General features: G+C 32.3%; 1 protein-coding gene across 3 annotated transcripts; it reads left to right on the plus strand.

Annotated features, from left to right (window-relative positions):
- The first annotated feature begins 3,697 nt into the window (after positions 1–3,697).
- Positions 3,698–14,924, plus strand: LOC117992396 (neuronal synaptobrevin-like). Of its 3 annotated transcripts, none has more exons than XR_011238010.1 (7): positions 3,698–3,824; positions 6,279–6,423; positions 7,066–7,144; positions 7,227–7,306; positions 7,812–7,863; positions 8,954–9,066; positions 10,190–14,924. XR_011238010.1 is itself a non-coding variant. In XM_034980085.2 (7 exons), coding segments are annotated over exons 1-7 (444 nt in total). In that variant the 5' UTR covers positions 3,698–3,822; the 3' UTR covers positions 10,192–14,924. The 3 variants fall into 3 exon arrangements, 2 of the variants coding, with proteins under 2 accessions (XP_034835976.1, XP_034835978.1); XM_034980085.2 differs by having other exon boundaries at positions 8,983–9,066; XM_034980087.2 differs by lacking the exon at positions 8,954–9,066.
- Positions 14,925–15,145: the final 221 nt, after the last annotated feature.

Genomic DNA, 15,145 nt, shown 5'->3' on the forward strand with positions numbered 1-15,145 from the left:
AATATTAATCACGACGCGAATAGGCTTATCGAGAGTTTTACCTTTTATGTTAACCTTACTGATTTAGGTTAGGGATCAAAATGGCGACCTAAACACAAATAGAATTTAACAGTCGGTTGAGTCTGCGTCTGAACGAGACTCGTTTAAAATTCATCAACCACCCGTATTTATACAATCGACTCAAGATGGCTGTCTGGCAATAGAGCATACTACTTCCATTTCAAAAGGGCGCCAAATACAAAATGCGATAACAGATGCATCACCACAGTTGGGTAAAAACTTCTGGAAGAAGAAAGTAAAGATGTATGAATGAATTAAGCTCTTATGTAGGTAGGTCAATCCACAAGACATTACAAGTATTTCTGAACCAATAGTAACTACCTTCCAAGCATGTGCCAAGCGATCCCACCCTACCTAGTAATGGAGTTCGGATGAAAAAGCTCCGATAAAGGTAAATAATGATGTTGTGGTGCGCCTTAATTAAGACCCTGTGGTAGCAATTAAGCTTCAGACAGAACCTCCTGCTAATTAAGAAATGGATTCTTGCAATTTATTAATTGGAACAATTTATATTTGATACTTGAACTTAAGTGAGAAAACTTTGTATGGTAAAATATTGTATAAAATATCTCTCAACAGCTATAAGTACTCACGTATTTAGTCGACGTTAGCCCGACTAGTTTCGAACCCATCCGGGGTCCTTTGTCAAAGGAGTCAGTTTGCGCACGCGTCGCGGTTAAGATTGATAGTTTAAACGCTAAAATAAGGTAAAATCATCATCATGATGAACCCGACGCCGGCTCACTACAGAGCACGGGTCTCCTCTCACAGTGAGAAGGGGTTTGGCCATAGTCTACCACGCTGGCCAAGTGCGTATTCGCAGACTTCACACACCTTTGAGAACATTATGGAAAACTCACAGGTATGCAGGTTTCCTCACGATGTTTTCCTCCACCGTTAAATCAAGTGATTGCTTAATACGCACATAACTTCGAAAAGTTAAAGGTGCGTGCCCGGAATCGAAAGCCTGACCTCCGATTAGGAGGCAAACGAGCTAACCACTAGGCTATCACAGCTCCAAAAAAAAACTATGCAACATTATTCTATCTTCATCAACTACGCCACAATTAAGTCTAAAAAAGTTCATACAGCTCAAACTACTAGACGGATCGGGCTGAAATTTGACATGCAGATAGCTATTATGACGTTGACATCCGCTAAGAAATGATTTTTTAAAAATTCAACCCCTAAGGAAGGAAAGTAGGGCTTGGAAATTTGACAATGTTGAGGGCATAAGCTAGTTGATTATAAAGTCTTTGCCAGGCAGGTACTTAACAAACTTTGACAAAGACGTTTTCCTCTTTCCATCGACTTTTTTCGTAAAACACCTACCTACCTACTAAGTCATTGTTCCGTAAAAGCATGAGTTGTTCGTGCGTGAAAAGTTGACCCTTTTGTTGTTATCGATCAAAAAGTAACTGAAAGAAACAAAAGCTACAAAACGTACTGAAATAAAAGTAAACTTTATCATGATTTTATTGAACGGTTTAGTTTGAAAGGAATTACAAAAAGAGGTCTGGTGTTATATCGTCAAGAATAATTGAAAAGTAGGTACCTAGTTATACTTAAAAAACCGACCAAGTGCGAGTCAGACTTGCGCACTGAGGGTTCCGTACTACAATCATATTATTTTATCGACATTTTGCACGATAAATCGAAAACTATCAAGTCTAAAAAGTAAAAAAATATGTTTTAGATTTAACAAGTAAAGACCTTTTATATGATACTCAACCCACTTGTGATAGTATAATTTGATTTAAATATTTAAGACATTTTAATTTTTTTCTTGTGATGTAACCACGAATTCACGGTTTTCAGATTTTTCCCCTCATGTCTGTCATAAAACCTACCTTCCTGCCAAACTTCATGATTCTAGGTCAACGGGAAGTACCCTAAGTAGGTTTTCCCGCCCCCGATATCTCGACTTTTCGCGTACCGATACATTCATGCACCGATTAATCCATTGATAATGTTACACGTGTCGTGAATTCTGTACTTAGAACTATCATTGGCGTCAATGCGCAAATCGAGGGCGGGTGTCCTTCCTTTTGTACGTATGTTTTTGATCAATAAATAATTTATTATTATTGTTAGCGGCGGCTTCCACGTATGGAATTAGGTTTTTTTATAAATTCTAATTTTTCTGTCTTCTGGAATAAAAATAGTAGTCTCTATCTTTGTCCGTTTCTAGGATAATAAACTAGCTTTGTGCCACGTCACGATTCACGGTCGGTTTAGCGTTTGAGCTGTGAAAAACATTTCAAAGAACACAAACCTTTCAGGAAAAACACACTTTCGCAGTTATAAAGTAGGTATGGACGCAGGCATCGCCGTAGCCAGGAGAGAGGGGTTTGGGGGTCTAAACCCCTCCAAAATCCCAGACGGACAAATTATTATTAAAATGCATCATACACTAGTTCTTGAATTTACCGATTTTTTTTTGTAAATAATGTATAGCTTTTAAAAATTAGATTATTTCGGACCGAATTATTATGATAGGTAAAAAGGATCTGTGTACAAAGTTTTCAATCAAATGATTATATCAAGATAAAAATCAGATATTTAGTAAAACGAACTTTTAGGTTAATAATATTATTAGGAAGTCCATGCATACGGAATAGAGATCCTGTTAATTGAGAGCTAGAGGTTTTACATCTATGGCACAGTGCAAAGTACATTCGTATAGAAAAGTGTATCAATTGATAGCACGTGCGATGTCACCCGGACCTACCCCAAGAGTGGGGACAATCGATGCGAGTCACGCAGTGCCGCGCATGCGCCCTGCAACTGCGGTACTGGCGGCGAGACAAGTGGGTCATGTTTTCATATGGCACTTTTTGATAAGGACTTGGTTAATGGGTTTAATTACCCAATTTATAGTTTACACATAACTTTATTTTAACTTGTTAGGTCCACCTCACAATGTTTATCGAGTTACAAAATTGAAAAAAATATAGTGCACAATTTGTTTGTGTTTATTTTTATATAGTGAAACACTCAATACTAATAAACTTATTGAGATGAAAGTTTCACAGTGCAAATGCATCTGGATAGATTTAAATACTGCTCCAACTTTGATTGAATTTCGTTCTCTATTGGTTTGACATTTTTAGTTTAATGTAGCACCATTAAGAAGTTCTTTGATTTATATTGATGCGTTCTTGGTATATTATCCAAAACGAAATCATCGAAGAACTATTAATTAAAGTGGCTTTCATTTTAACAAAGTAACGTTTCAGTATTGGATTTTACAAAAAATTATATTATAGCTATTTTAACGTTTGAACTATCGTGAGTGATATTCATTATTAACAAATAAACGTATTAGGTATATACGACGGCTAAACGTGATGTGACGGGGCTAGAACTGCTGAACCGATTTTAAAAATTCTTTCACCAGTAGAAAGCTACAGTATTCCTTAGTAACATTTTATTTTCAAAAAAAATCCCAACGAAAATTGTAATAAGCTACCCGTGCGAAGCCGGGACGGGTGCTAATAATTTATAAAATAACTTTCCAACGAAATTAAAGCTTATTGAACTAATTTCTCTCCCCATAAATCTTCATGCCACGAAATTAGAACCTCCGAAAACCGACCTAGTTCCACCGTGACGCAGACTCAAAACCCGGCACCGTAACACATTTGTGCGCGACATTACTGCGGCCATGCCAGTCGTGTTGCGGCAAGCACGCGTCAGTAAAAGCTCCCGGGCCTAGAGCTGACTTAGTGCCACTAATTCTAGTTTTATTTACAAGGAAAAATGTAAGTGGTATTTTTGTAAGAGACCAATAAACTAATTTTAACTTAACACCATATAAATAAGAGAAGATAGAAAAAAAATGCGCAAAATATTTTAATCGCAATTTTGTTTTCGACTAAGCAATGGTGTAATTTTATTTTAAAGATGAATAATAAGCACAGGTTGCGTGGAAGAGATCAATTTTGTGATAAGGTCACCCTTTGTTGTACTAAATTATTATATTATCTGTAGGTACTTTCATGCTGTAATAAACCTATGCAATAAAGTGTTTTAAAAGAATAAAAAAAAAAGTCTTGACTCACTGACTGACTCATTAACGCCAAGCAATTAGACATAAAAAACTGAGATTTTGCACAGAATTATTCCCTTTATGTAGACAAGGAATAAGGTTGTAGTTTTTCAAATTCACACGGGAACAAAGATGCAGGCGGTTCCTAATCTACCTTAACTAATGATCCGATTCTGAATTTAGGCTAACTAAAATAAATTACATATGTACGGAAGAAGTCGGGCAAAAGGAAGTTTAATCATAAAATAATAATATTATGCTTGATGAATGAGTTGAACTCATTTTTGCTTAGTTTAAAAAAAGTATGAACGATTAGAGAGATGAAGAACTATGACTTGAATTCATAATGGAAAAAGTCCGTAAGGCATTTTCTGTATACCTACTGTTTAGAGATCATTGTAAAAATGTGTGTATCTAAACGTAGCATGTGTTTTTACCTAAACATGAAATATAGAAATTGCAGTTTTGAATAATCGGAATTCGGAATACCATTGCATAGGTTCAGGTTTTATTGTGATCCAATAGGTACACCTAAACGTTTCATATAGCAATAACATACATAACAAAAGCACACCCGATCGCGACAGCATATATATCGATTGAGCTATTTATTATGTAGGTACCATATTATCATTGATCCATTTTGATAAATAGTTACTTAGTCATTCTATTGATGCTGAAAGCGTGACAGAGTTATTCCTATTGTGAAGGAATCCTATTTTACATTTTTTTCTTTCTGAGTCGCGGATGCAGATGTTATGAATTTGTATGTAGTTACTAACTTACTATAAGCTTTGATAGCCCAGTGGATACGACATTGCCTCCTATTCGGGAGATCGGTGGTTCAATCCTAGGCACACACCTCTAGGCTCTAACTTTGCAGAGTTATGTGCGTTTTAAGAAATTTAATATTACTCGCTTTAACGGCGAAGAAAATATCGTGAGGAAACCTGCATGCCTGAGAGTTCTCCATAATGTTCTCAAATGTGTGCGTGAAGTCTGCCAATCCGCACTTGGCCAGCGTGGTAGACTATGGCCAAATCCCTTCTCATACAGAGAGGAGACCCGTTCTATGTAGTAAGCCGCCTATGAGTTGATTATGATGATAATGATGATGACTAACTTGCTCAAAGAGGAACTTGGGTCCAGGCACTGGAAGCTCCCACCATGCCTCAACTGTGTCTCTTTGCGCTAATTGGCTTTTCCGAGGACCAGGGCTTTACCATGCTTAGTCCATCCAGTTTTTTTTATTCTGATAAGTACATGCTAGCGCTTGACGGTGATTTTACCTAGTGGTGGGGAATGAAGCAAGCTAATTTGGAAGGGGTAGGTAGTTTTAATAAAACCATACTTAGCTACCCCTGATCGGTTTCTACGCAGCATCGTACAGGGACGCTAAATCGTTTGGCAGCACGACTTTTCGGATAATATTATGGTATGGTATGGTTGAAAGACCACGTCATGTGCTTTCCACTGCGCCAGGAAGGTTGTCATGTTTTTTCCACTGAACGACCCAAGTATCAGCAGGATCCTCTCCCAACCTCTCTAAGTACCCAAGCTGATGGAGTCTTACTCAATTGATATCTCTTATCGAAATAAAAATTTCATTCAATGTGCGGCTCTCCATAAAATCTGCGAAATAATCAATGAAAAATAAACCATTACCGATAAAATCTTTTCAAATTCAAACAACATTTAATCAGGTATTTTTAACACTAACTAGAAGCACATTATTATTAGCGGAAAAGTATTTGATGGCCTACTTCACGATCTTTTGGCTCATAGCCAATATTTTATTGATGTTTCTTTCAGTAACATCGATGGTTAAGCTTTTACATGATATTGGTAAACTTATCTAAGAGATCCTCAACGTATACTTTTTCTTTACTCTGCCTACATGCCTACATACCCTATATTGAGATACCCTAATTATGATGATTTTGAAAATTCTAGGAATTTCAATTAATATCTAATCAAATTACAGTTAGTTGTTTTTTATCATCATGATCATCATCATCGTTAGCTAATAGAGGTCATACTCGAATATCACGTTTAATTATAATATACAAAATTACATTCTGGGTTTTGATTTCATAAGAGTATTTATAATCTTTAACTTTATCTTGTATACATTTTTGGACTGTAATGATGGATTTTGTTCTTCTAGGGCGGCGGAAGGTGGTGCGCCAGGCGGCTTGGCCCCAGCTGAACCTCAAACTGGTCCAGATGGAGAGATCATTGGAGGACCTCGAACGCCACAGCAGATCGCTGCACAGAGGAGGCTACAACAGACTCAGGCACAAGTCGACGAGGTAAAGGATTTTATGATTGTTGCTCATCAGTACCTTATTAGTTATTATAAATGCGGAAGTGTGTTTGTTTGATGGTTTGTTGGTTTGTCCTTCAATCACGTTGCAACGGAGCAACGGATCGACGTGATATTTTGCATGGGTATAGCTTAAGACCTGGAGAGTGAGAAAGGCTACTTTTCATCCCGGAAAATCAAGGAGTTCCCACGGAATTTTTTAAACTTAAATCCACGCGTACGAAGTCGCGGGCTTCACCTAGTCCGTAATAAAAAACAAAATATCATAATCAATTTTGAACATTTTAATTAAGTTCTTTGTTTAAGTTAGGTTGACAATGGTATTGATTCTGATGGCAAGTACGTAGAATATTCACGTCTTTTTCTTACCTACTTTCGTAAGTAAGAAAAGGGCAAACTAATTTTAATTTAAAACTGTCAAACCTCGTGAACTAAGGTACCAGTCTTGACTGTTTTTTGTTGAGTAGGAATAAAATTTTAAGTTGTCAAACTAAATTTCTAAAAACAGAAAGATGCAGATACTCTAAATTGAGTTTAGACAAACACATAAGAATCGACACCATTGCTAACAAAATATAATTTAAGCATCTTTACTCATGGCATTGTCCAACTCAAATTAAATTTACAGGTGGTTGATATAATGAAAACGAATGTTGAGAAGGTGTTAGACAGAGATGCGAAGTTATCAGAATTAGACGACAGAGCAGGTAAATATTATAAATAATTAAGAACACTAAATTATTTTAAAACTAAAGCATGAAATTAAAATTAATCAAAATTTATTTACAGACGCACTTCAGCAAGGGGCGTCGCAGTTTGAACAACAGGCAAAGAGCTTGAAAAACAAATTTTGGCTACAAAATCTTAAGGTAACATAAAATTTAAGGTTACACTTGACCTTCTTGATACAAAGTAGAATAGGATAGAACACGTGTAAAAACATAAAAAACAAATTCTACGCACTGGATGAAAGAATGTATTTAATAAGTATACTTATATCAACGTAAAGATTAAACAACTGGGTCTAGAAACAGAACAACAGGATCTTTAAAAAAACCCTACATGCACGCGGAAGGGGCCGCAGGGTGAAGGGTTCGTACACAGCTACATGATAACCACGACTTCGTCCACTTGGATTTAGACTTTAAAAATCTCGTATACCTACAGAGAGCCCGTGAAATATGGCCTATGTTCATCTCCAGGATACAAGCTACGTCTGTGCTTAGTTTTGTTAAAATCGGTGAACAGATAGGCCGTGAAAAGGTAGCAGACAGGCAGACAGACACATCTTTGCATTTATATTATGAGTATGAATGTAGTGATGAAACACACATTGATAACATCTGTAGTGGTTAACATATTATAACGTTACAGATGATGATCATAATGGGTGTCATTGGAATCGTAATAATAGGTCTACTGTTTGGTGAGTATTGAATTTTTTGTAATTGTGTTTGTTAAAACTCATTGTTGTAAAGTGGTTGAATCTTAGAATAACAGCAGAGTTTAGATGTACTATATTATGTTTGTGCCCTATATTTAGATGAAATTTGTGTGACTGTTCAAATCGCAATTTTTTTTTATTCATTTTAAGATACCTTTTAAATTTTAACAAATTTCATCTTTGTCGTGGAAAATGTTAGTGTAATAATTGTTATTGTCAAGTAAGTATCTATCGTAAATAATAATATTATGTACTTCATATAATATTTTACTTGATTTATATATTTATGTTATAACTATGTACTATATTATTAGATTAGATGGATATAAATATAAAGTTATTAATATTCTAGTTGTATAAGGTCGCAATGTTTAGGATGCTTCGATTTGCTTACTGAGTTCTTCCTCCATTCTGTCTATAAACTTCTGTATTTGATATTTATATCAACTGTCTTTAGCTGATATTTATTGGTAACACTTTCCTTTCTATCCACAAATTGTGTTTTATGTGCACTAAATCAAATTACGATAGTCACAAAACATGACTGCTCAAAAAAGAAGTGTAATGTTTTAAGGATTGTTGGGCAAGTTTCTTTAGTCCACCATATTTTTTAAATTCCTGAACAGATTTGGATGTACGGGGTATCATTAGAGAATAAAATTCAGTATAACCAGAGTGAACTAGAGTGAAAGAAGGTTTGATCCTGAGTTGACGATAATATATCAAAAGGTGATGCAAAATCCTGCGTCGAATGTATTAACATTAGACGCCTGCTAGTGACATCGAAGCCTCGACCTTTTGTTAGAAGTTCCCTTACTGGCGTAAACTGTGATATAGCGCCATTTTCAAATGTTATTTTTTTACTTTTTAGTTAGTTTTTTGGCAGGCCAGTCGTTTTCTAATTTTTTTAATTACGACTTTTCAATAATGTTTCTGATTTACTTATAGGTGATTTATTGTGATTTGATTTCGTGCATATAATATTTTCTTGTCTTATGTTCATTATTGAACATAGCGATAGTGTAGCAGCTAGATGCTTCGTGGCGTATGTTCTGCTTACGGCTCTTTGCAGGTGATAACATTAAACAAATGTTTGGTTAGTTCGATACCGTGGCACACCGAGTGTGGCCGGCGTAGTCACTCCAGCTGTAACCGGCAATGCTACTGCAACTATTCCTCACAATTGTAAGTCTGATAGATCTTCTCCTTTCCTTCTTTCGATGTTGCTGTCTATGTTTAGAGCTTTTAGATTTGCTTTATCTTTCGTAAATATAATAGCATTTGCATCTTTAGTTTGATGTTCTTGTGAATGTTCGTATTGTAGCTTTGAACATTCGTAGATCTCATCTGATGTTATTTTGATTGCTTTAATTTAATTAAAGTGAGTTCCTTGTATGCCTGCTTATCTAAAGCGAAAAGTAAGAAGTAGTACAATAAAGCAGTTTACATTTAGAAATATTTGCAAATAAGACATACTTCATACACTATACATTGGATCTGGCATAGAAGTAACTCGCTTTTAGTCCAACAAACCTAATAAGTAAAGTAAGTATGAGTAAAGTAGGTAAGCTATATTTACGGTTATCCTAATAATTTAACTTTTGTATAGTTCAGTTACATTGTTGAAGTGTGAGGATGTCATTTGATTTGAAATTGTTAGTTTGGGTGAAAGTTCATTAATGCGTAGAGAAAAAATTATCATAAGTGTGTTAAAAACATTTCAATCTCGTAAAAGATTTTGACTTTTTTTGATATTTTTCATCAAAGTGTACGCAACCAAGCACGTAACGTTTTTTCATTACACTGACACGAACACCTACTCATCACTTTGATCACTAACTTTTTTTAACCATTTTCAATACTTTGTATTAGATTCTATAAGTATGATATACTCGTATGTGTATTTAGAGGCAATAGATTCGCAGTTTTCTCTTTTGAAATATTTTTGTAACTTGAAAAAAAATTTTTTTTTTTCAACTATTTACACTTCCAATTAAATACACCATATTATTTTAAATATACCTCGTTACTTTACTATCCACACTAGTACCTCTGATTTTGAGAATTTTACCTAATAAATAGGTACTTAATCATAATTACATTGACATCAAATAATTCTTTGTAATAATAATAATAATTATAAATACCTATTTGTTTCGTGTCAATATTATACATACAATCTTCAATTATTTTTATCTCTATTTCACTAAAAGTACCGAAGTATACATAATTATAATATTTCATCCCATCCTGAATCAATATTATAATATTTTTGGCTGTATTATTAAAATTGATTTATATGTTACAGGAAAATACATGTAACCATTCATCGCAGGATCTCTACTTCTAAATAATGTAAATTACAATTATTAAATCTATAAACCACTACAATATAATATATAAAAAATATGAACTGTAGAACATAGCATAGAAATACGTGTAACGGTTAATTAAAATCCATCTATACAGAATATAAAAACTGTCGAAGCTGTAAACTAAAACGCTCAGCATTTAGATATTGTACAATAGCTTTTTACATAAACAGAAAACTAGATAAATGTCACTGAGTATTTATCAGATTTTACTTCAGTTGTGTAAATAATATCTAACTTTTATTGATAAATCAAAATCAATTTTGTTGAAAACAATGTGAACTTAACTAATTTATTTATTTAAATATACAAGAGGGACATGATAAAATCAAAGAACAGAGCCTCAATAGCTCAACTGGTAAAGGAGTGGACTGAAAACCGAAAGGTCGACGGTTCAAACCCCGCCCGTTGCACTATTGTCGTACCTACTCCTAGCACAAGCCTGACGCTTGTGCTAGGAGAGTGGACAGGAAAGTTAGTTAGAGAGGAAAGGGGAATATTAGTCATTTAATATGGCTAATATTCTTTTAAAAAAAATGAAATTTTTAAATAATTTATAATGAAATAGACGTTATCTGGTATAATGCAATTATTTCATAGTGTTTGGATCACATGACACAATATTGATTCAATGCTAAATACTATATCATCAGTTACATTAAAATGTAACATTTCGTCAATTTATTCAAACTGTCTCCATGCATTGTAAATAATAAGCGCTGTAGTAGAAAAGTTTATTTGCGTGCCTTGACTTTATCTGTAATTTGTGATATCGAATTGAATTGTAATTTATAAATTATTAAATCAAATTGTAATTAAAGGAATATACTATTTCCAAATTCAGTAAGTTTCAATATCGGCCTACGAAATTAGTGGTTTTGTTTGAAGACTTTAAAACTATTTAAAATATTATTTTTCTTTATATTGTTCTAGTAATCAAATTATTAGCAATGTTTAATAGTGAAAAAAAATATATTGCTAAGTAAAAAAATACGAAAAACGCCAAAACTTAAAAGTTAATAATTTTAGAAGTATAGAATTATTATTAGTATTAGTTCCAGATAGTTATTTAATGATGATGCGAATAATATTTACCTATATTTTCAATTTAGCGTTATGTATATACGTATAGCTTTTATTGTGATTTAAGGTAGGTTTGCATCGCACAAACGAAAGTGAAAACAAGTTAATTTTAATTACAACGAAATAGAGAAATATTTATTTCAGTACCTATTGTTTGTATTAAATAATGATTATGTTCTAGCGTAATTCATATTTATATTATTATTGTAAAAGAAGAAGCAGACAATATACATATTATTATGTATTTAAATCAATATGTTTCTAAGGAAAACTATTAAACTCACAAATTTGATTGCTCAGCAAATGTTTCTAACTGTGCAACATTATTGCTTTAACTAGGTACTGCATAAATATAATTATTTCTTCTTAAAAATTTTGTGCTATAAATATTTCTAATTGTGCATAAAATAATTTGTAGTATTAATCTTTTGTTTGAAACTAGCTTATGCCCGGCATCTGTTGCAATGCGTAGTTACGTTGACAACACTATGCCAGACCCTCCCCCCCCCCCCCCCAAAAGAGGAAGGAATAGGGGCTGGAAGGTTATTATGTGTTATTCGGTGCTGGTGCAGGGTGCGCGTCGTCCTGATGTAATAATGTTTGTTTCTGAATAAAAAAATGCCTTTTTGGGCTGAAATTTGGCATGCAGATAGCCATTATGACGTAGACATGTACTAAGAAAGGATTTTTGAATATTCTGCCCTTAAGAGGTGAAAACAGGCGTTTAAATTTGTGTAGTCCACGCTTACTAAGTCGCGAGCATAAGCTTGTTTTTTATATATAAGATTAATCATAGCACAATTTTTTTTAAATAAGTTCGGATAAACGGGTTTAGGTATCTTGATGAAGCGAATGTAGACAAGGATAAACTTTATTTTCATAAAAATGTTATAAGTTTATAGTACAAAAAAATCCTGTCTTCATAATGATTTGATGTATGTGGTAAGCATAGTTAATAAAGAAAGTTAGATATGATATCGGAAAGAGGGTAAATACTGAAAGAGAATTTTTTATTTATTAATTATTTCCATTTCGGTCTTATTTATTGTTTTTATTTTATGTAGTTATTAGTTGCGAACATTGGTTTGTGTGATACCTTCGTTTTAAAATATGCCTTCACACACAAATATGATACCGGTAACTTTTTAATTTAGTAATTAGTTACAACAAGTTATTATTACTAAAATACAACATTAAAAATAATTATCAGATAATAATATATGAATAAAATCTCCAACTCTATTAGTGCTATTATTATCAAAATATAGTTTGGTATATAATATTAAGAGGGCATCACACTGAGTAAAGCTTTAATTTTAAGTATCATTAAATATTAAATTTGCATATTTACACCTACGGGAAAAGAATGGTGCCATTGACAATATTAGTTACTTTATCAAAGATGGATTAAAAGCTTACATACCATTAATAATTAAATTGTTTCCTAGCCATATTACTAACGCTTTAAGACTTTACTCTCTTGTGCATATTTTTAACACTAAAAATGATACTTAATTGTTATATTATTTTAATGGGTTATTGCTAGCACTTTTATGATTGAAATTACTTATATTAATATTTAAAAAGTCTGATTACTATCAGATATTTATTACTTTATTGTCGAGTCAAGATTTTAATTTCTTGTTTGTATAAAATTCAGAATTTATTGTTCATATGTTTTATGAAAGTCTTGATAAATTCCTTGTTGCAAAATACTTGCACTCCTATTTCTAAGATTTTAGATTAAAGGTGTTCAATGTAAAAACCTGTTGTCTTTTTCTGAAGTAGTAAAATATATTCGTTTCAATAGAAGAATCGGAAAGGATTCAAGAAATGGTTAATATAATTTAAATGTTTTTTAGTAATAAATAGAAAAAGTACAATAATAATAACTGAAAAAGTTAATTCTTGTATAAAATCATATTACAAAGCATCTTTTCTATGCATTCTAATGAAACAAATATATGACTAATTATGTGTTAATAAATTAATATAATCAGATAGGGTACTTACTTTACAGTTAGTACTTAACTTGACTCACTATTACGATATCACTATTATCTATACAATTTACTGATAGTCATGTCTATAAATTTTACACAACATATTTGTTTTTCATAATATTTTTATTATTATTATAATATTAGACTTTCACTAGTTCCTTTCAATAATACCTACAATAAAAAGTAGGAAGTAAGTATTCAAAAATTGTATACCTACCTATTTGAATTTAATTTACTTAATTTAATATCTACTGCTAGACATATTTTAAATGATATTTACATATTGAAATCTCCTCCAAACCTTAAAAAAGTTGTCTAATAAATGAATTTATTATTAAATTCTAAGTAAAACAGTTAGCCGTAGAAGTGTTGCCATTTCATAGTTTGAAAGGAGATGTTTCGAGAATGAAAAAAACGGGCCGAATTGAGAACCACCTCCTTTTTGGAAGTCGGTTTAAAAATAGGTAAGATACTTTAAAATAGAGTTTCAAATTAACATTTTCTTTGAAATGGGTTTGTTTGACGGTACGAAACCAAGAGTTTACGCGTGTGAACTGCAACTCAGAACAAAATCCATCATGGTGGTTAGGCCAACGTTAGATGTTATTCATTCCGTATAATATTATGACGTTTATTTGTTTTGTTTGACATAAACCATAACCAATTTGACTTAAAGTGATTCACAGTTAAGACGGTCAGAAGGTCAGGTCAGTTAATGGCATTTTCTTTTTTACTATAAGCAAAACATCGTAGTTTCATCAGTAATCAGACGCCATTATTAAAAACCATGAAATAATTAATAATTTTTTTTTTGTAAACTATACATTTAAACTAATTATTTTTAATGTTGCCGGGATATAGGGATTTCCTCAATTGTCAAAGATTGTGGCACAATTTGAAACATCTCCTTTCACTTAGTTTAAATACAATTTAAAAAATTTAATCTGTATTTTATACATAATTATAAAATTATAAGAAGTGAATCTGAAATTAAGTGATAAAATGATAACATGTCTCAAAGAGAGATCATTCAAAAAAATTAATTTGACAATAATTTTTCTTAAAATATATACTTAATGAACGAAATATAAATACTCTTTTACTTTTAATAATGATAAATATTATTGTTATATTTAATGAACCATTTTTAATTTCTCAGTTTACTTTCATATTTTTTCCTGAGGTGCTGTTTAACATTTTTTCTTGTTATTTATAATATTATGATTTTTTCAAATATTTCAATGTTACTAGTATGCATTTTTTAAGTCTAACATTTTTATCTTTGTCAATAATATCACCTTTTCAGTGTTTTACTACTTTAGTTAAGGCATTCTTTTACCGTGTTTGTAAATCTTATACATCTTTACCATAAAATTATATAAAAAGTTAAGGTAGGTTCATATTTTTAACATGCACTCGTTTGTTTCACAGAATAAAATTAAGTATACCTACTTAATATAATTATAATATTAGTGTCGACCTTGTGTCGACATTATTTGGAATCAATTCAATTGTATCTGGAATACATTCAATTGCAAAGGATGTTAAATTCAAAATGTTATTCAAATACACCGTGTAAAATCGATTTTGTTTTATTTTTTGTGTGTATTATCTACCTATAGAAAAAAAACTATCCAGAAAAGCAATGAATTTTACATAGGTATGCTTGAAGATGCATTTTTATGTGATCCTCATTTTCCCATTTAGATTGGTAAGTGAAGGTCTTTCGTGATAGAGTCTACTGCGTGCCACCCGCTTCTTTTTTTAATGAATATGTACTAAAGCATATTTCATCCATTCATTCAT

The sequence above is a fragment of the Maniola hyperantus genome, chromosome 21 (assembly GCF_902806685.2).
Source record: "Maniola hyperantus chromosome 21, iAphHyp1.2, whole genome shotgun sequence".
Classification (NCBI taxonomy): domain Eukaryota; kingdom Metazoa; phylum Arthropoda; class Insecta; order Lepidoptera; family Nymphalidae; genus Maniola; species Maniola hyperantus.